Source organism: Phocoena phocoena, chromosome 5, assembly GCF_963924675.1.
Source record: "Phocoena phocoena chromosome 5, mPhoPho1.1, whole genome shotgun sequence".
In the NCBI taxonomy this organism is placed as follows: Eukaryota; Metazoa; Chordata; class Mammalia; order Artiodactyla; family Phocoenidae; genus Phocoena; species Phocoena phocoena.
Genome location: NC_089223.1, coordinates 56246371 through 56269792, shown reverse-complemented (window position 1 = coordinate 56269792; position 23422 = coordinate 56246371). Strand labels below are relative to the sequence as shown.

Sequence of the window (23422 nt, the reverse complement as noted above, 5' to 3'; positions counted from 1 at the left end):
TTGTAACATACTGTGCAAATTAGATTAAGAATTGAAAGTTAACCTAAGAAATGTGGATATTCATCAAAGGATTTCATACTTCTTAATCATGTTTGTTTCTTCATATATTTAAATGAGAGAGAGAGAGAGAGATTGTGTGTGTGTGTGTGTGTGTTTGTGTTTGTACATGCACACTTCACTTTAGAGAAACCATAATTAGGGAATATAATATAGTTCAAATATTTTGAAAACTTAGGCATAAAAGAGCAATAATTGGGGAATACTAATCTTAAATGTTTCCAACTATTGCTTTAAAAAATAACAATTAGCATAATTCCCTCTAGAGGAGATTAAAAAAAGTGACTAACCTGTGTGATTGGGATGAGCCAACACTACATTGATGAAATGATTTCCAGCTTCACAAATCTGCAAAACATTTCAACCTTTTCAGTGTGATATACTTGTCTTTTTTAAAAATACATTTTTAGATATACAAATATCCATGTAATATATTGATTCTAAAGATCCAAAAATATACTATTACTCTAACTGTAAGAAGAAATTTTATATTTTAACAATGAAAGAAGCTGCTGTGGACATATGTAGAATCAAAGGAATGAGTTACATTGAGGTAGAGATTTTGAAGGTATTCTTGATCCCTTTTGATAGTTATGTTCAAATTGCCTTGTTAATCTGGTCCTGTTGATTATCTGCTTTGTATTTGATACAATAGGTAAATTTTCACAGCGTGAAGAGACAAGCCATATCACTGAAGATATATTTGGCATAGGTTTATATATTCCAGGTTTACTAACACAGTAGCAACCCTTGCACTGCAAGGGTAGTAGTATGGTTCCTGGCTGGTTTCAGCTCAGTTTAGAAAATGTATTGTAAGCAGTACTGCCCCACAAAGTCACTTGTTGCTTGTCTGTCACCTTACCTCTTAATCATGTACACTCCACTAGTTGTCCCTGTTTAGTAGACCACTATGACCCTCTAGGAAGCTTCAGGGTTAACAATATCTCCTGGGCTAATACTGTTTGAATTTGCAACATGTAGCCTCTGAAGATAGGACTGTTTCCTTTGTCTGTCATATACACCTTACCTGATTCAATGCAAAGTATGTATTCAATATATAAATACTACGTTATTAATAGCAGGTTATGCTATCCAAAATATAAGCAACCCACAGATATTACCAAAATTGCTTTAGTTGTGAAGAACAAGATGGTCTAGATTTTAAAATTGCTATCGCACAACAGTATGAATATACATAACACTACTGAACTGTACACTAAAAATGGTTAAGATAGTAAATGTTATGATATTTTTATTTTTACCACAATTAAAAGTAAAAGAAGCCACTAGGTAAAATGTTTTAAGTGAGAAAGAACATTAGAATGGTAAATGATAAAAATTCAAATAGACTTGTACCTAGATGCATATGGGTGGCTTAAAGTAAATTTTAAAATATTCATTTGTGCTTGATTTTATAAAAACTTTATTGACTACTTGTTGCTTCACACTAGCATTCGTTTGAAAAATGATTTAATAGTCCACTCTCTTCTTCAGAGTTATCATTAGGTGAATAAATAAGAAATATGAAATTTCCAGCTAACAGAATTGAAAAAAAATCACAGTTTTTACATGGAAAAAATCATCATTTAAAAAATGTTTTGATTCAGAATGTAATGAAAGCATTTTTACTTCTTTCAGCACCCTTTGTACTCTCAGTTCGTTGAGATTACAATTTTATTTTTAATCAGTACACCTAAACATTTAACAATGTACAATGTGGGGAATGTTAAATTTTAATAAACCACAAAGCACTTTGGTTAATATATTAGAAGTGACGTATCATGCATCACATTGTACTCCACAGATTTTTCTGAAAATATTCCTGATTAAGTTCTACTGTTTTCAGGTTGAAAGATATGATTGTATCAGAATGTATAAAATTTCAGCAGTAAGATTCTTATTGTTTAATACTAGGCACAGTAGCCCCTCCCCCTTATCTGCAGTTTCACTTTCTGTGGTTTCAGTTACCCACAGTCAATTGAGATCCAAAAATATTAAATGTAAAATTACAGATTAATTTATATGTTTTAAATCGCCCTCCATCCTGAGCAGCATGATGAAATCTCAGGCCATTCTAATCTGTTCTGACATTCTCTTGCTGTGCTTAATTTATAAATTAAACTTAGCCATAGGTATGTATGTTAAGAAAAAAATACATGATATATATAGGGTTCAGTACTATATGAGGTTTCAGACATTCAATGAGAGCCTTGGAATGTATCCCCCACAGATAAGGGGAGATGATTGTATTGTGACTCAGTCATAGCATGTTGGCATTGTGGCAAAGATGCCAGTGGCCAATGACCAAAACAAAGGTTCCAGGGAGACCAACTTGCAGGGAGATATATATCTTGCTCTTCCTAACAAGTTTCATCATGTTAAGCAGTCCCTGCTTTAAATAGTGAAAGTGATGTGTCTATAGAAAAACAAACAACAGCAGACAAATGCCCTAATATAGAATTTGTAGCCATGAATCAAGTAGTCAGGCTGTCATATTATCAAACTAAAATACTTCTAGTTTCCACAGCAAAAACAAGTAACCTTTATTCTGTGATCTCATAATATTTTTAGAGGATGACCATAATCTATCTTTTTTCTGCATATGTTATCCCTACATTTTTATATGCATTATTATTAATTATTGGCAGTTCTAATATCTTATAACTTTATCATTTAAGCAATGTGATAATCATTTTACTAATTTATATGAAACAGAATCTGCTAAAATGTTTCTAACACTCTTAAGCTTGAGTTTTGGCTATTTTTTCTCTATAATAATGATAATAACAATAATTATAATTTTGTTATATTTATTTTACCTTAATAAACATTTCAAAAATAACGAAAATCTAGGTTAAATATATAATTACAAAAAGTTTCACCTGTAAAATATATCAACTCCTCTGATCTTGGGAAGTTAGTTTCTCTTTTTTTTTCTTTTTGGAGTTAGTTTCTACTTTAAGGGATAAGGTATATCACATACACTGAAATACTGTTTGATAATATAAGCCAATATACTGTCTCAGCATTCATTAAGTCATAATTTATGATAAGTTATATTATGATCATAAAATTATAGAACTTTATTCTAATTCCTAATCTCTACTCTTTTATTATGAAACCCACTTATATGTGATTCCATTTTTTTATTTCATTTTTTAAAAAGGATAATATACATGTCTTTCAGAAGAAATATATTCAATATATTAATTATTGGTTTAACAGAAAGTACATGAATGCCAACCTATGATTTTTTTTCATTAAGACAATTTTTTTAGAGCAGTGTGAAGTACACAGCAAAATTGAGGAGAAGTTACAGAGATTTACAGACTCCCTGCCAATACATGCATAACCTCCTTCATTATCAACACCCACCATCAGACTGGTACATTTGTTACATTTGATGAACCTACATTGACACATCATTATCAACCGATGTGCACAGTTTACATTACAGTTTGCTTGGTGTTATACATTCTATGTTTGGACAAATGTATGACATTTATCTATCATTATGGTATCATACAGAGTATTGTCACTGCCCTAAAAATCCTCTGTATTCCTCTTGTTCATCCTTCTCCCCCAACTTCTGGAAACCACTTTTTTTTTACTGTCACCAGAGCTTTGGCTGTTCCAGAATATCATAGAGTTGGAATCATACAGTATATAAGCTTTTTAGATTTGTTTAAATATACATTTAAGGTTCCTCCATATATTTTTCATGGATTGATAGCTCATTTTTTTTTTTTTTTAACACTGAATACTATCCCATTGTCTGGATATACCACAGTTTATTTATCCATTCACCTACTGAAGGATATCTTTACTGCTTCCAAATTTTGCCAATTATGAATAAAGCTGCTGTAAACATCCCTGTGCAAGGCTTTGTATAGACATACGTTTTCAACTCCTCTGGGTAACACTAAGGAGCATGACTGCTGGATCACATGGTAAGAGTAAGTTTAGTTTTGTAAGAAATGTCAGTCTTTTTAAAATGGCAGTACCATTTGCATCAGTGGTGAATGATAGTTCTCATTGTTCCACATCCTCACCAGCATTTGGTGTTATCAGTGTTTTGGATTTTGGCTATTCTATAGGTGTATAGTGGTATCATGTTGTTGTCTTAATTTGCATTTCCCTGATGACAGATGATGTGGAGCATCTTTTCATATGCTTATTTGCCATCTGTATATCTTCTTTTGTGAAATATTGGTTAAGGTCTTGGTCAATCTTTTAATCAAGTTGTTTGTCTTACTGTTGAGTTTTAAGAGTTTTTTTTTTTTAATATTTTGGATAACAGTATTTCATCAGATGTGTCTTTTGCAAATTATTTTCCCAGTCTATGCTTGTCTTCTCATTCTCTTGACATTGTCTTTGCATAGCAGTGTTACATTTTAATAAATTAGCTTACCACTTATTGCTTTCATGGATTGTGTTTTGGTGTTGTATCTAAAAAGTCATTGCTATACCTAAATTCATCTAGGTTTTCTCCTATGTTATCTTCTAAGGATGTTACAGTTTTGTGTTTCACATTTAGGTCTGTGATTCATTTTGAGTCAATTTTTGTGTTGAGTGTAAGTTCTAGGCCTAGACTTTTTTTTTTGACATATGAATATCTAGTCATTTCAGCACCACTTATGACTGTCTTTGCTCCATTGTATTTTCTTTGCTTTAACCAATATACTTTTGAAAATGAAAAACTGAAAGATTTTTTTAAAAATTTCAGACATCATATTTATATTATTGTATGATATGAATGATAAATTTTACTAGTTCTTTTAGTAATTTATTTTTTGCATGAGACTAATAGTTTATTGTCTAAACTTTGCTATAGGAGAGGATACTTTCACTCATAAATTGCAACTCGAAGTCTGATTTTGGAATTGATTTAATGTTTAAAAATATTTTATTTCTCTGATCCATCTCATTATCACAATTTTGGGGATATCTGAATTGTTTTAATCCATAGAGCTTTCATGAAATATTGTATAACAAAAGAGTGTGCACATATAGCATAACAATATAGTATAAGAACAGCACAATAGAGTAGAATTTTTTAAATAAATATTATTTTTTTAAATAAATATATACTATGTAGTTAATTATTGTTAAAACACTTGTCATTATTTTGGGGATTCTTTTACATTAGCTTTGATATTATATATTTATCTATAATTTATAATTATATATTTTGATAATTATATATCAAGATGATAATTTTTATGGTTATAGTAACTGCTGATTTTATTTTAAATCACTACTATAATTATGAGTAAGTCAGTTTTAGCTGAAAAACAATAATTATAACAAATTATAATGAAATAGCAAAATATAATATGTATTAATTTTATATCATTAATTTCTTAAAACTAGTTTTCTAAATAAGTTATTTAAGAAGAAGTGAGTTCAAATTTAGGTATAAATGTTGATTCCTATTTATGTTATTATTTATATCAGATATTTCAGGGGCTTTGAGAAGAAGCAAAAATGATGAGAAAACAGAGTCCTAGATTTTAAGTCTGCAGTAAGGAGTGAATGTAAATCATTTTATTCATATCTCTCAAGAGTTGGCAGAGGATCAGAAAAAAATTGTCATGACCAAATCTGAGCAAATTGCTGAAAATATTTAACTGTGGTACATCTTTTTTTCCCCTCATTCATCTCATCCACAAATACTAAATACTCACAAGCACTTCACTAGCCTTTCTGTGGTTTCCACAGCAGGGCCCCACTCTCCTCCACGCTTATTAAAAGCTATGATATATCATTCCCAGAATCCTCTCCCCTAATCAAAAATCATGGTGCTATGTACAATGTCCTTTTCAGCTAAATGCTACAAGAGCAGGTGTGACTTCTTGATAAGAGCCTAATTTATTATTTCTCCAAGAGTATTTGCATTTTAATAATGAGAAAACAAACTCAACCTAAATGAGTGAATAACTAATTGTGAGAATGAGGACACAGAGGTAAAACCACGGAGAAAAATTAATGTCACCACTTTTCAAACCATGTCTTATGCATTATTATCTATTCCTCCCATTTTGTACATTATTGAAGAGAGTAAGAAAAGCAAGAAAAAAAAATTCTTTTCTGATGTAATGCTCAATGTACAAAGAATTGACAATCAGTTGCTTCTGGAGAGCAAAAATAAAGTTGAAAGAAAGAGTGGATAAAGGAAACAGGATTATTATTTATGTAAAATATATATTGTTTTGCAATGGTAATTTTGGTGTTTTGTAGGTGAAGTTGGGTTCAGAGGATAATTAGGGGGATCATAGAAATATGAAGAGCCTGGATTATAGTGTGTCTCAACAATATTTGCAGCAGAAAAATCAAAATTGCATCTAAAAGTTTTGTAGAGAGATATTCTAAAGTGCTTATAGAGTTGCATATAACTGATTTTCCATATTTGATTTTTTCCTTGTAGATTTTGTGATACCAGAATATATTCAAGGGAAGTAAATTGTGTTGCAAGTCAAAAAGAATTTATACAAAAGGAGGGGTGATAAAATACTTCTTAGAACATAGTTTACACATGTCAAAACTCAGCAAAATCAGATTTTCCACAAAGAATCATTACCTAATTTTGGAATATATTATGTACACATTGTGAAGTGTCTTGTTTTGCTTGACATATTTTGTTTAGTGTATTAGGGAACTCAGAATATTAGTAGAAAGAAAATGGACGGAGTAGAAGAAAAAGTTATAATTGTTAATGGTTAGTCTGCAAAAGGGATGATTCATCCATTAATAATTAAGAATTAACTGTAATCATATTCAACACAGTTCTAACATATTATCTTCTTACCAAGTGGAAATCTGGCTCCACATAACTACAGAAGCTAAACCAACTTTAATGAATAATACTTTTCTTCTTCTGTGTTGAAAGAGTGTATAGATCAATAAATGAAGAACATGACGTTTTGCAAACATAACATTTTATTAGCAAAAACATTAGCACTTGCAAATAGGATACACATTTTCTGGTTGAATTTTATATTATACAAGATTGACCCACGAATTTCCCCTTTGTTTCTTTTATATAATTGATTCTACTATATACTGGTAATTTTAATATAAAATAATTTAAAATAGATTAGACTTAAAAACAGTTTGCTTATTTTTTCTAAACTGTTTACACATATGTATTTGTGATAAACCTGAAACTCACACATATGTTTTCAGTTATTATGAATGAAAAATTTAACCTTGAACTATAGGGTGTTATGCTCATAATAATATGGTAGGAATCTTCAGTTTAGGTGATTATATACAAGCTCAATAAACTCACTAATTGTTATATTCTGTATTAGAATCAATTTCCTAAAATGTATATCTTACTGTCATATTTTATTAGTAAAAGTTCAAGGTGTCTTGCCTACATTAAGCAGTTCCAGGATTAGCAGGCTTTTTAATTTTATTTACTTATTTTTATTCTTTTCCATTATAGTTTATTACAAGATATTGAATATATTTCCCCATGTTATACATTAGGGCCTTGTAGTTTATCTATTTTGTACACAGTAGCTTGCATCTGCCAATCCCAAGCTCCTAATTTATCCCTTCCCCCACCCCACTCTCCCCTTTTGTAACCATAAGTTTGTTTTCTATGTCTGTGAGTCTGTTTCCGTTTTGTATCATATTTTAGATTCCACATAAAAGTGATATCATATGATATTTGTCTTTCTCTGTTTAACTTACTTCACTTAGTATGATAATCTCTAGGTCCATCCATGTTGCTGCAAATGGCACTATTTTATTTTTAATGACTGAGTGATATTCCATTATATATACCACATCTTTGTTATCCATTCATCTGTCAATAGACACTTAGTTTGCTTCCATGTCTTAGCTATTGTAAATAGTGCCACTGTGAACATTGGGTGCAGGTATCTTTTCGAATTAGAGTTTTCTCCAGATACATGCCCAGGAGTGGCATTGTTGGATCATATGGTACCTCTATTTTTTAGGTTTTTAAGGAACCTCCATACTGTTTTCCCTAGTGGCTGCACTAATTTACATTCCTACCAACAGTGTAGGAGGGTTCCCTTTTCTCCACACCCTCTCCAACATTTGTTATTTGTAGACTTTTGAATGGTTGTCATTCTGAGTGGTGTGAAGTGATACATAATTGTAGTTTTCATTTGTGTTTCTTTAATAATTAGCAATGTTGAACATCTTTTCATGTGCTTTTTGGCCATCTGTATGTCTTCTTTGGAGAAATGTCTATTTAGGTCTTCTGCCCATTTTTTGATTGGGTTGTTTTTTGATTTTGTTGTTGTTGTTGTTATTGAGTTGTATGAGCTGTTTGTATATCTTGGAAATTAAGCCCTTGTCTGTTGCATTGTTTGCAAATATTTTCTCCCAGTATATAGGTTGTCTTTTCATTCATTTATAGTTTCCTTCACTGTGCAAAAGCCTAGACGTTTGATTAGGTCCTATTTGTTCATTCTTTCTTTTATTTATACTGCTTTTGGAGACTGACCTAAGAAAACTTTGCTACGAATTATGTCAGAGAATCTTTTGCCTATGTTCTCTTCTAGGAGTCTTATGGTGTCATGTTTTATATTTAAGTCTTAAAGCCATTTTGAGTTTATTTTTGTGTGTGGTGTGAGGGAGTGTTCTAACTACAATGATTTACATGACGCTGTCCAGCTTTCTTAACACCAGTTGCCAAAGAGACTTTCTTTTCTCTGTTATACATTCTTGCCTCCTTTGTCGAAGATTAATTGACTGTAGGTGTGGGAGCTTATTTCTGGGTTCTCTGTTCTGTTGCATTGATCTATATGTTTTTGTGCCAGTACCATGCTGTTTTGATTACTGTGGCTTTGTAGTCTTGTCTGAAGTCTGGGAGGGTTATGCTAGAAGGCCTTTGAAATTTGTCATCACAATTTACAATTTTAACAGAGTCACAGTGGAACTTATGTTGCTTTGAAATTAAAGTTCTTACATTTACCTAGTACGTCTGTATTGGACATAGTCTATGCTACTATTAATTGGTATTTGTGTAGTTTGGTGCCTTGGCTCCTATAAGACAGCAACTGTGATAAAGTTTTCCTATTTGCCTAATTCTTCTTGTTATTATTTAATAAATGTTTTCCAGTGGATAATGTATAAAATAGCACTGACTAATAAAGGCATGTATGAGGAGGAAGAACTAGTATGTTAATAAAAAGGGCAGATTTTTAAAAAGTCTTTAGGGGAAAATGTACATAGCAAACTATTAGAATTTTGATTATTTCCAATTATGTCTCTTTTCACTTTTTAAGAAAAATATTATAACTATTATGACATATAGTGCTTTAAAAAGTTAAAATTTTTCTTTCACACCAGAGCCATGGATTTATAACCATATCACATTTGAGAAAAGGGAAGAAATCAAGAATATTATATAAAATGGGAGCTGTGTAAATATTTACAATGAAATAAATGACAGTAAATGAGTTGCAAAAAAAAGTAGGAGATATCTTAAGGAGGAAAAATAAAACAATCAGATATTAATCTAAATACATATCTGAATAAATAGCAAGTGTGTGGTTATTATTTTGTTCACTCATCAATTTATTCTTCCATTTGCTCACATTTACTGAGTAGTTAATACACAGAGAACATTAGACTTGGTTCAACATAGGTTAACAATGAAGGCATCAAAATAAATGAATTGCAAGATTGCTGACTATAAACAATATGCACACATGGAAAAGTAAAAGGCAGTGATATATTTACAAACTATTTGCTTTAAAATTCTAAATAAAATGATTTGTAATTTATTCAAGCAAGTGGTGAGTACACTTGTACAATACTAGGTGCTAAAAAGATAAAAGCATAACCTGCCCCTCTCACAGCCAACACAGTAGTGGATGTTATTAACTAAATTATTAATTCTATATACATATATATCTATGTGTATTTACACACACATACACATAGAGATTCATATGAGAGCTTTTTACAAAGTGTAGTGTATAATCTGTTCCTTGTATGAAATGGTGGGGTATAAGTTGTTCAATATAAACTTCACAAAGGATCTTGTCATGTACGTGAGTCATGGGTGTTTATTAATGTATCAGGGACAGGAATAATGAGAGTTAATCTATCAAGGGCAAGAATGAGGGAAAACACGACTAAAGAATGAAATCATGGAGTTATATGGCACGTGGAGCTAAATATATATCTAATAAAATAATGCATTTCAGAAATAATAGAGAATATTTTGTAGTCAGATTGATTTGTATCAGATTCAGACAATGCATATGTGAAGTTAAATAGAATGATCTAAAGAACTGGACTGAGGACAATTAGTATAGAGCCCTGTTTCATTCACAAAAGTAGACTTTGTTTTCATTCAGAATTACTTAATAATTACGCCAAAGTTTTCTGCATAATCATCATGTAGACTTGTAAAACTTTCTGCTCTTAGCAGTTTGTAAGTTGGTAAATGTGCAGACAATTGGAAGAATTACTGAGTTTAATTTTCCCCCCAAATTTTACTATATTTCAAATAATTCTAATCGTCCTTTATAGATGAGTAGAACATTTTGATGAAAAGATTTAGAGAGCTAATGACTTGATTATGGGAAGTTATTTGATTTATTTAATTTAATGCCATTATGCATATAATATAAAAATAAATCATATTTTCTACATGACAAATCCTTAAATGCAATCTATTTGAATGCTTAATAATGTCACAACTAGAGCATGAATAGCAAATTATATAAATAATACATACCAGAAAATTGATAGCAGATACTGTGACTTGCCTGTTTCCAAATGCTAGAAAGCAGAAGAAGATGTTATGTAAACACTCATTTTTTGGATTGGCAAACTATAGATATAATTCAGGAAAGGTTTATTGGATATCACTACCCTGTAATAAACAGTACTATGTGATATGTACTATCTGACCTTTTGGAATGATACTTTTGCAATCTAAAGAGATGACAATATTTTGCTTTCTATGTATACTTATCTTCTAGTGACCTAATGATATTTAGACTATAAATGGAGTCTATTTATAATTTTTATTATTAAACTATTTGAAAGCAGATTTAATTTACCTTGTTTGTCCTTTTAAAAGCATATTAGTATGACCTAGTGTGTAATTGCACTCAATAATATCTCTTCTTTTTAAATGTTCAACAATAAAAAGAAAAATGCTAATAATAGTAATTTTTATTTTTGCATTGATGTTTTGCAACAGGCAATATTTTAAGTGTTTTGTATATTTTCACCATAAAAACAAACACATGAAGCAAATATTATTGTTCTCACCTTACAGTAAAAAATTATACTTTATATAACTTGCCAAATCATATAAAGAGTAATGAACAAAATGGAATTTGAAACAGAGTTCTAAATTCACCTTGTTCATAGAGGAGAATTTAGAATATACAAAAATAATGAAAACTAAAATTATCTAATAAGCTCATTATCTGTATTAACAGTTGCATTTCTTCTAGTTTTATGTAAATTGCATTTATTTATATAAACACATCTACAAATAAAAATTAATGTAATTACTCATTTTGAATCGGATTTTTTACATAAGAATATATTTAAAGACTTTTACGATATTATTAAATATTCGTGGTCACAGGTATGATAGAAACTACATCACAATGTATAATGTGGCTAGTCTTAAAACATTAAATATTATCCAATTGCTGCATAATTAGAATTACTTTAATTTTATAAATAAGAGACAGTACTGTTTCAAACATCTTTCCATATAAATCTTTTATTTAAGTTCTATTTCCATGGGCTAGAAACTTAAGAGGGTAATATACTTAAATTTTATATAAGTATTTATGCATGGATATATGTAAAACATGTACATGTATTGGAAGTTTTTTTTTATAAAGTACATATATATTATAAAATAAAATATATTAATGGAGACATTTTTGAAAGACATAAAAGTGTAAAGGGAAAATAAAATGCATCCATGGAAAACCAATTAATATTCAGATTTTTCCCTTTGGAAATATACATATTTGTTATATACTTTTACCATATTTGATAGAATTATTTTATAATCACTTAGTCCCTTAATATTATGTTATACACATTTTGCCATATAATTAAACATTTTTCTCTAGCTAAATCATAATAATTAGTTGGTATTCATCCCTATAGAGCATACTTTTTAAAAATTTGTATCTACTACTAGACTAAACTTCACTAATTCAACACTAGTTTTTAGAAATTTATATGGCAGGCTGTGTGACTGTGGATAAATTAATTATAAATAAACACAAATGCAACCCTTATCTTAATAGAAATTATTTTCTGACAAGGAAACAAATGCTCATCACACGCTAACAAATGAAAGCATGCAACTTTAATGTGTTACTGAGAAGGATCTATGCCATATTTAATATAAGAGCTAAAAAGAAAGATTTGTTGTAATCAGGGAGATCGGGGAGAACTTTGAGTACATGACTGAACTTTTATCTAAAAAAGTGAATAGATATTAACACAGAGATGAGAGGGTTCAGAACATTTCCTGCATCAAGACTGTGAAGATATGCCTTGTTTCCATTTTTTCGTGAGAAAAAATAATGATGTGGTAAAAAGGTACTGGGCCAAAGAGTGTAATTTTAAAGTATTTTTATATTTATTTCCAAAAAAAGTTACAGATAATATAACTTGAAATAAACTTTCTAGAAAAAATGTTAGACACCATTAAAACTTTCTATAATGTTTTTATAATTTGTATAATATTTCACATTTAGATAGGCAAAAATATACGTCATTTTTCCTTGACTGTTTTTGATACTAAATATTTTTGTATTAAACTTCCTGAACATATTCATTCCAGTTTATGGTTAATGGAATATTCCTGCCATTGGGCAGTCCAATTATGATAATATATTTTTCTTATTTATTTTAAATATTGTTCAAGTATGTAAAGTGACCTCCCTAATGGTATATGCATTGGAAATACATACCAATATGTTGTTTTTCATTTAAGTACTTTGTGTGTGTAAATGTGCAAATGCTAATTTATTTTGTGCAGTCAGATCTGTTGAGAATAGGGCTATAAAAAATGTGAAACTGTTAGTGCAGAGAATACAGAAAGAGGTGGAAAAAAACCCCAGTTGATGTAAAGGACAAAGCACAATGTAAATTATGACAACATAAAAATAACGGAAAATTAATTATCATATCTGTAGTAAGGACAAAATATCCTGAATTAAACACTTGAGTATGTAAGTCAAAAGAACATATACAAAGTGAAAGCACAGAAAAATATGATGAAAAAATTAAACACGCATAAAAAATACAATCACTGTTTCTTTCTTCTAATTGTGAGGATGAAATGAAGGAAGATTACATTGTAAGCATTCAGGTTTTAAAGAAAATTTTCAAGGGAAATAATTTAAAAATTGGCTCAACTGTTCTACAACTCTTAAGTACCTGAACTTAATGCAGCATATAATTTGAGTACAGTGTTTTAATATAAAGGAATTTTTAACTTGTTTAATTAGTATGTTTGTTTCATTTTCCTTAAATATGATTATTTAATAAGGTTATAACTACTTGGATAAAAAAGCTCTGATATGTACTGTTTACTCTTTTGTCACTTTGTCATTGTCTTTAATGTATTTTTACTTTTAGATTCAAGAGTTATTTAGGAATAGGTTTTTAAGTATCTAGTTTTAAAATTTTTGTTTAAAAATTTTTTGTACTTATCTATGTTTTCAGGTTTAGTTCATCTCATCTAAAGATAATGTAGTTTGTACTGTTTTTTTCTTTTTTTTGGATTCCACATATAAGCCTATTTACAAAACAGAAATAGAGTCACAGATGTAGAAAACATACTTATAGTTACCTAGGGGGAATGTGGGGAGGGATAAATTGGGAAATTGGGATTGACATATATACACTACTATATATAAAATATGTAACTAATAAGAACATACTGTATAGCACAGAGAATTCTACTCAATACTCTGTAATGACCTATAAGGGAATAGAGTCTAAAAAAGTGTGGATACAGGTATATGTATAACTGATTCACTTTGCTGCACAGCAGAAACTAACACAACATGGTAAATCAACTATACTTCAATAAAATTAATTAAAAAATAAAGATAGTATAGTTTGTACTAGCTCTACTTTGAAGGGACAGCATTGGATTTTTACAATCTAATATATAAACAAAAATTTTAATCTATAAATTCTAATCAAAGAGTTATAAAAGGGGAAGAACAATCTTTAAAAATCTTAGGCAGAGATAATGAATGCAAGGATCGAACTTTTTGTAACATTTATGCAGAAAAGTGAAATTCTAAGGAAAAAATAAAACCTAACAAATGTCATAATCACATGACAACTTAGATCCCATTATTTGCCTGCAATGTGGGCTAATTATCCTAGGCCCCTCACCACTATTGCTATAGACTGAATGGTGCCTCTCAACATTTAGATGTTGAAACCACAACCTTCAATATAATGGTGTTTGGAGATGGAGCTTTTGGGAAGTAATTAAGTTTAGATGAGGTCATGAGGTTAGGGCCCTTTTGATGGGAATTAGTGTCCTTAATAGGAGAGATGCCAGAGAGCTTGCTTTCTCTCTCTCCACCACGTGAGCACACAGTGAGAAGGGAGCAATCTGCAAGTCAGGAAGAGAGTCCCCACCAGGGAACCCAATCTGCCAGCACCTTGATCTTGGACTTCCCAGACTCCACAATTGTTCCAGTTATTTGCTGGTTGTGAGTGAACTGAATAAGAGATGTGCAGTTATCAACCACCATCAGATGTCACTGACCATGATGTGCATCCATTATTTATAGAGTGATATGTGGACTAAAGAGCTAGCTGCAAAGTTTGTACTTTGTGAAATTACAATTAGCGTATGTGGTAACTGAATTTGAAGCATGGTTTTAGGGGCTGGTATTATTTTAAAAAACCATAAAAACTGAAATCCATGCATATCAGAGCCTTGCAAAGCATGCAGTGCGTGTACATGATACTCACCCTCCACTTGGAATAGGTATTGTAATGCTCTATGTATTTTCACATTATTTGAGTCCTACTTACATCATATTCATTTAAGAGTCTTAAGCACAGTACAATTAAACTTTCAGAGCCTTATTTTCCTAATATATAGTGGGGAATATTAACACCTACATAATAATATTGTTTCTAATTACAAAAGAAATAGCAATTTTACAGTTCTTGACAAACAGTAAGTGTTCCATAAATATTTTGCATATATGAACACAGTTAACGTCTATTATTTTGTATCAGGTATATGAATGTAGCATTTTTCAGAGGCTCCTCTTTTTAAACATACTATGGATAAAAAATATCTTTTTAAAAATTTTTCTGTTCATGTTCTAAACTTAGAAGGTACATCTTCTGTTAAAATATTTTTAAAAATCAGAGTTTTGTGAGATTAGGGAATTTTCTCCTTCAATATTCATAGTTAATTTGTTAGTATTTAGAAGAGTTAAAGTTCTGAACATTGCAATCATTTACTGTGATTGCTGAACTAGATTTGCTGATTTTGGCAAAAACCCTGAATAATGTAATTCTCTGTGTCAGTGCTTCAAGAAAAGATATTAATTTATTTTAATGTCTTTAAGATTTATGTTATTTTATAAAATCTAAAATAAAGCTTGAATACCTCATTTATATCCATTTATTTTCAAACTTTATAAACTAGAAATAGACCACAAAAAATAACTCTCAGGGGCTTCCCTGGTGGCGCAGTGGTTGAGAGTCCGCCTGCCAATGCAAGGGACACGGGTTCGTGCCGCAGTCCGGGAAGATCCCACATGCTGCGGAGCGGCTAGGCCCGTGGGCCATGGCCTCTGGGCCTGTGCCTCCGGAGCCTGTGCTCCACAACGGGAGAGGCCACAACAGTGAGAGGCCCGCGTACCGCAAAACAAAAACAAAAACAAAAACAAAAACCTCTCAGTTAAATATGAAATGTCAACACATAACAATAGGGCTCTGCTGTGTGTGCCTTGTGAGCTGCAGTAAAAGCTGAGAAGAGAAAGGTCCACAGAAGATAAAAGAAATGTAATTCTTTGATCAGGACAGGTATGTTTCCCCCAAGATTAGGAACTGAGGATTTAGATTTGGTTCCAGTGTGCAGTTCACTAAATTGCTTCATCTGAGTCAAGGGACAAGACATTTAATAAAGTTATAAATAGGGAACAATATGTCACAGGAAAAAAAGCCTCTATTTTTTTTCTTTTGAAGTTATATTTAAAAGAATAATTTAATTATTTTAAAAATCCTGATGGTTGTACATGATTATGTGATTATATGGCATGTTTCTTTTTCATCTTTACTCTTTCATTTTACTGTCTGTCATTTTGAAGGTTTATAATCAACTTACATTTTTTGCTAGTGTTTCTATGGAAAGAAAATAAATCAAAATATGTCAGTCAAATTTGGTCTTTTAAGCCTACATAAATACTTAATGGAGTATTATGAAAGCAATTTAAAATTGACATTATTTTCTTATTCCTCTATATGTGCCATGTCGTTCAGCATCTCTATGTAGTTTAGAACAGAGTTTTGCTGTTGGGAATTTAGTATGGGTATAGAAGAATAAATTCTACATACATGGTGGTGTATACCATGGGTGATTAATGTAGTAGGCAATCCAAGAAGTGAATCCCCAATAAAAGGCACAACTCTACAAATAAAACAAAATAAAAGTTAGGGAATATATATATATATATATATAATATATATATATCACATCATTTGAAGTCACCCCATACATTTATATGCCACACTGCAGCATTTTGGTATAAAAAATGTTATACATTTTCTAAGCTAGTTAAATGGAATGTTTCTTCATTCAGTAAAGTAGCATTTTAAAAGTACCTATTTGATATCACTAAGAAAATGCATTTCTTTGCTCAACACTTGTTAATATAAATGAGGATTTAGGATATAGTGAAATGTAACAATGTATTTTATGAAGATTTTCAAGAATAGCTTTTGTCTATCAAATAGTATATAGGAGTGAAGTAATAAAAATAGTAAACAGCTATTTTCCAACAGTAAATGAATAAAAGAATGAATTATTTAATCATTATTAATAATGTTTTGTGATTGATTATAGAGGGAAATGGCCTCGTTTTAGGTGTACTAGGCTATGATGCTGATCTTACATGACGAATTTTAATAACTTCTCTCAAAAGAGAAGCTAGTCTAAATGATTTTTTGAGGTTTGTAAAAGTTCTAGAGTTTACTGTTTCATTATAATGACAACAATAGAATGTCTGCTTGTTGAAATTCTAAGAAAACAGATATTTGCTAAAATTCAGGAATATTTTAGTAAAGAAATAATTCATTCTGAAACTAAATTTTAAATTGGAAAAAAAATTAAAATAAATTTTAATTTGAATTGGAAAACTGAATTGCACCATGTTATCTAATGTACATTTCCATTTCAATGTTCCATAACAGTTCCCATTTTCTTGATAGTTAATTGATGGTTAATAAGGTTTGTATTTACCATTTTGGGGAAGAGCAAAGATATTGTCATTACACTGACACCAATCACAAATATAGGGTGTAGCATCATCATTTTAATCACACAAATGTATATTTATAAGAGGGTTTATATATGAGATTCTTTCTCTTCAAGTGGCACTTAATCTGAATTCAGTGCTAAGTATTTCCAAAATTAAAGGTGCCTAAAAGTATGTAACTTGTAACGTAAGGTCATGCCAAATATTTTATGTAATGTTATTGGTTGAGCGCAGCTCCAATGAACTAGATCGCTCAGGAAATGGCATTTCAGGAGCGGAATGTTTAAGATATGCTGATAAAGCTGAATAGAAAAGTCTAAGCTTGAGAGAAATAAACATGATTTAATGATGATGTAGATGATCCAATACATAAAATTTCTCAATAACAATTACAATTACAAAACATATCAGTTCCCACCTTTATCAAATTTTTCAAAGGTGTATGTCCTGCGGAAACCTTGTGAACAAATAAGGTTTCCAAAAGGTATCGGATATAGTGTATACAATGACAGAAGCAGGCCAAGCTAGAAAGAAAATAAAACACAAACACATTAAATTCCCTTACAAAAATCTGGGTCACCTTATATATAAGATGTTTTAATTTTTTTTTTTTTTAGTTTACTACAACTTTCTTTATCTTTTTTTATTATTTTTTTATGTGGACCATTTTTAAAGTCTTTATTGACTTTGTTACAATATTGCTTCTGCTTTATGTTTTGTTTTTTTGGCCTCGAGGCATGTGGGAATCTCAGCTCCCTGACCAGGGATTGAACCCACATCCCTTACATTGGAAGGCAAAGTCTTAACCATTGGACCACCAAGGAAGTCCCTTTTTCTTATTTCTGAAGTTACATCTTTTTTAAAATTAATTTTTACTGGAGTATAGTTGATTTACAATGTTGTGTTAGTTTCTGCTGTATAGCAAAGTGAATCAGTTATACATATACATATATTCACTGTTTTTTAGATTCTTTTCCCATATAGATCATTACAGAGTATTGAATAGAGTTCCCTGTGCTATACAGTAGGTTCTTATTAGTTATCTATTTTATACATAGTAGTGTGTATATGTCAATGCCAATCTTTCAATTTATCCTTCCCCCACTTTTCCCCCTTGGTAATCATAAGTTTGTTTTCTCATCTGTGACTTTATTTCTGTTTTGTAAATAGGTTCATTTGTATGCTACAACTTTCTATTTATCAGGAAATATTGTTTCTGGTAACCAAAACACAAGTTTTTTTTGATATTTTTATTTTATTCTAGAAAATTTCTAAATTTATTTAATAATAAAAGTACTGTAACAACAGTTTCTATAAATTTACTTCTGATGACTCTCAAGATATTTCATAATAATAGTCATTAACTGTATGTTTACATCTGCCCAAGGAATATATATATAAATATAATAATTGTAAATATGCTCATTTCAAAATGCCTTAAGACTGAAGCAGAAAATTTACAACTTTAAAAGTATTCAAAACATACTTACAATGCATTTGACATTTTATAATATCCAAAATACTTTTTTCATTGTCTGATTGTCCTTTAGCAAGTACCATAGACTGAAAAAGTTGGAATTTCCTTTCCTATGGAGTCAATGCAGCTTTTGTTTTGTTTAGTTTGTTTTATGTTTGGTCTTTGACTGCCTAACATATTGCAGTATTTTGTGTTGCTTTGTTTTTGTCGCTATTCTAACGTATCACCTCTTCTTGTCATTTATATAACTAATATTTTAAAAGTAAATGTCAAATATGATTTATAGAAGCATGTATTCTTGTTTATACTTAAAATATATTTCTATTAAAATATGCATCTATTTTATTATAAATAAACCTGTAAAACTTCAAAAACTATAATTGTTTTTCAAGAAAATCAATAAGGATCAAAGATTATATACTTAAATGTATAAAGGTTAAGCATAAAAATAAGCATTTCATTTACAATATGTAAAATCAAACATTGAGTGTACACTGTAAGTTTATATTAAACACAATGAATTAATGATTTCTGGTATTAATAAAAATGACTTTAGGGAAAAATGATCAAACAAAAACAAACCAACCTGGTTAAATCATTAGGGAATATATCATTATTCATTAATTCATAAAAATATAATTGTGCACCTATTATGGGAGAGACATGTTCTGTGTGATGTGTATATCTAAGAACAATAGACAAATTCTGAAAGAAGTGAGAAAACAAAGTGTAGATATTTGGAGACAGAGCTTTCTAGACAGTAAGAGAAGCAAAAACAAACATCCTGATATAGGAGGTTGCATGTGGGTTCAAAGGACTGGTAAGAGAATCAGCATCTCTCTTAACTTCTTGGTTCTTTTGAAGAATATTTATATCAATACTTGAGTAGTAGAATTTTCCATTTTGTAAGAAAGCAGAAAAATTATCTTATGCCCAGCAATGTAGCAGAGCACTGAATGAGAAATTTTAATTTAAACTATGATTAAATTAGTTCACATACTTAATTTATATTACACCATTAGGGCATAGATATTAGCATAGCAGCTAGCTATGACTTAATATCTGGATATATACCACTTTGCACATTATTGGACTTTGCACTTACCAAGTTTGATTTCTTTCCAAAATATTCTATTTAATTATGGTTGACTTCCCTTCAAACATCAACTGTTTCTCTTTCCAGTGCTAAACTAATTGAACATCCATAAAAAGGCTTGGGTCTCTTTTTCCCAAATGTAATATTTGAAAATATCTTATGTTTCATCAAGTAACTTTCAAGGTATGAGGACTGTGAAAGAAGACACTTTATAGAGCTGCAAGGGAGGCAGTGTACCAGGTTTCTGTTGAGGAAGAATATGAAGGCAATGCTCAGATAAAAGGTTGACAATATAAGAAATTTGCTAACAGTGGACTTTGAATTGCAGAGGGCACAGTGGAAGGATTCCAGGAGTTGAGAAGGGCTCAGGAAAGGCAACAAATAGAAGATTTTAGAGTTTTTTTAGATGGAGTGTGGTATATGAGGGATGACCTGACCTCTACTAGACACTCAAATTTCAAAAGTAGTTTGTGTGTTTGTGTATATCTCCTCTGAATGATTTAATATAAACTTAACATATTTGCTCCTTAGGAAGAATGTGGAACAGATACATTTATCACTGAGAAGTTATAAAACATGCTGTGTTTGTGTTTAAGAATAATAACCAACTGTCAGTCAATTCCTTTGAGAATGCTGCTGGGGAAAAAAAACATGTTCTTTTTTCATGCTGTGATATATATCTGGTACACATTATATGTTTGATCTAAAAAATGAGGGCAATTACATTCTCCTATGAACACTCCATTCCAGACTTTCTAAATGAATTGGGCATTCTCTTAACTTAAGAAAAAGAAAGGTAGACTTTAACATTCCAAAAGGCCCTGAGCAACTTGCCAGATACTGACCTGACTATGATCCCTGACATCCAATCTCCCCTTGCTTCTCTGTGCCTCTACTCTCCTAGCTTTCTGTCTGCTCCTACAAAGCATCAAACTGCTATGTACCGCAGATAATTTCCATATGAAGATTCCTCAGATTTACTAGTTAAAATCTGACACGTCCCTTCAGAAAACAAAGAAAAATGTTCAAACATAACTGTCATAGAAAAGCCCATTTCAGAACTCACATCCATATCAGGTTCCTCTGTTTTTATACTCTAAAAGTGCCTAATATAAAATAAATTTCATGTAACTGGTTCATGTATTTATTCATACAGAACATTACTATTGAGTATTTTTTATAAATCAGGTAATGTGTTAAGCAGCAAAATTGACTGAGCACCAAAAGACACGCATTATAGAGATTAAACTCTATAGAGGAAAAGACACAAATGACTATGTAAATATATAATTTTAAAGTAATAAACTGTATAAAGGAAAAACATTTTAGTAACGTATTTCTCATTGAAGGAATAGGAATGGATAATACTAAGTAATATTGAGCTCTATTTGAAGTTTGAAAAAAATAAAGAAGAGGGAGGCAATGGAGGAAGAGGGATGGTGTGTAAGGGCATGGTAGGTATCAGGACAAGGGTGGTAATTGTGGCTGGAGTACAGAATTAAGAGTGAAGGAAAGACAAATCTGAGATGAGAAATCCAGGAGTCAAATTATTCTCTGTCTTCTAGCATCCTTATGACCTGAATTTTGCTTCTTAATTCACTTAGAGTTTAGTCATTTGCCCAGGTTCCTTTTTTTTTTTTTTTTTAACAAATTTCTAACTCTACATGTCAATGCAGCATCTTGAATGAGTATTCTTTCTTTTTAATTTGTTATTTGATATGAAGAGAGAGAGAGAGAGGGAGACTATTTCCACAATACGTGAAGAACTATAGTTATATATTCTGCTTTGATAACTGTCCTGGTTAAAAGTAAAATTTAATTTTGTAATTTTTAAAACCTTTTTCTTCCAGTTTATTAGTTCAGTCATTATTTCTTTTCTATGCAATGTTGCCCATGTTTTTAGAGAAGTATTAATATTTTGAGTCCTATATATGGCCTCTCAACTTTGTAATATTAAGCTTTTCTCTTGTTGATTGTGATCATAATTAACTGAAATTACCTCTGCTTTAAGGTATACTTAAAGTATTAAGTATATTAAGTAATAGTTCCTGTTTATAAACTTAAAAGTTGGCCTGCATACATTACTTCTTGTTATCTAAAATATATTACCCTAAAATTGAATCCACAATAATTGTGTTTACAAAAAATATTTATTAGCATAATGTCTGTGTACTAGTTTGTCTCCTCCTTAATCTATATGTTCCATGTATATGTATTACTTACTGTACCACTGGGTGACGTAATCTTCTAGAGCTCTCTTTCATATCATATATATATGGGATCCTCAAATAAAAGAGGAGATATATTAGCAGAGGTCCTGTGTATTCAGCCAAAAATACCTAAAAAAAGAAGGTGATTTAGATTAAACAGTACATTTTATAGATATGATTAAGATTTACTTAGGACCATAATAAGCATGTCCACAGACTTAGCCTGCTACGTAAATTGGTGAAATGGACAGGTGAGCATCTATTCTTGAAAAAGAACTAAATTAAGTGCTATCACAAATAGCAAGAAGTCTTCCTTGGAAGAGTTAACCAAGTGTTAAGGAAAAGGACAATCATAAATGGTTAATTTAATTAAAAATATTGAACATAATGATTTCTTCATAAATAGTACACTGGAATTTTTATTTAATCAAACAATCATAAATGCATTTCTCATGTCTCTCCAGCCCCATACAAATGAATCTTCTGTGTTAACTGTCTTTGTCATTGAATGGAATGGGAAATAGTTTCTCTTTCTTTCTTTTAATCTTTTTATGGCCATGTCATTTTGAACTCAATTGATTTGATTGAGTATTCAGATTGAAATAATTTACTTCTCATTTTTGGAAATTTTAGATTAATTCTAATGAGTCTGAGTGAGTAGTTTTATAAGATTGACTTCTGAATTCTGGAGCTAAGTGGCAACCATGTGTGTGGAGAGAGATATCCAATCTACAGAGACATAATCATAAAAATTGGAAAGATAATTGAAAATGAGACCTTGTGATTGCAGAAAGATAATTGACTTGTTTTCTAATAGTTTTCTGAATCTGGTGACTGTCAATTATTTGGTTTTGTTTTGATGCTAAAACCAGGTTAAAGTCACATTCTGAAAATTTCAGGCAAAAAAGCAAAAATAATTTCCTCTATGGGTGTTCAAAGAGAAGAGAAAGAATACAAATATGACAATGATTAATTCGACTGCCATTACTACTTTGCTTTGTCTTTGCCAATTTTTATCATTTTTCTAAGGTAGGAAACTTGAAGTTGTACATATTTTGCTCAAAAATACAGGTGT

The 23422-nt window shown here is 30.5% G+C and overlaps 1 protein-coding gene across 1 annotated transcript in view; it reads right to left on the bottom strand.

Moving 5' to 3' along the window:
• The window catches only part of TECRL (trans-2,3-enoyl-CoA reductase like), an 89397-nt gene that overhangs the window by 9932 nt on the left and 56043 nt on the right, over nt 1–23422 (bottom strand). Inside the window, exons 5-9 of the mRNA XM_065877949.1 lie at nt 22361–22476; nt 17983–18088; nt 16645–16717; nt 10790–10833; nt 348–405 (exon numbers count right to left, since the gene is read on the bottom strand). Coding sequence (XP_065734021.1) covers nt 348–405; nt 10790–10833; nt 16645–16717; nt 17983–18088; nt 22361–22476 — 397 coding nt within the window. The remainder of the gene's footprint in view (nt 1–347; nt 406–10789; nt 10834–16644; nt 16718–17982; nt 18089–22360; nt 22477–23422) is intronic.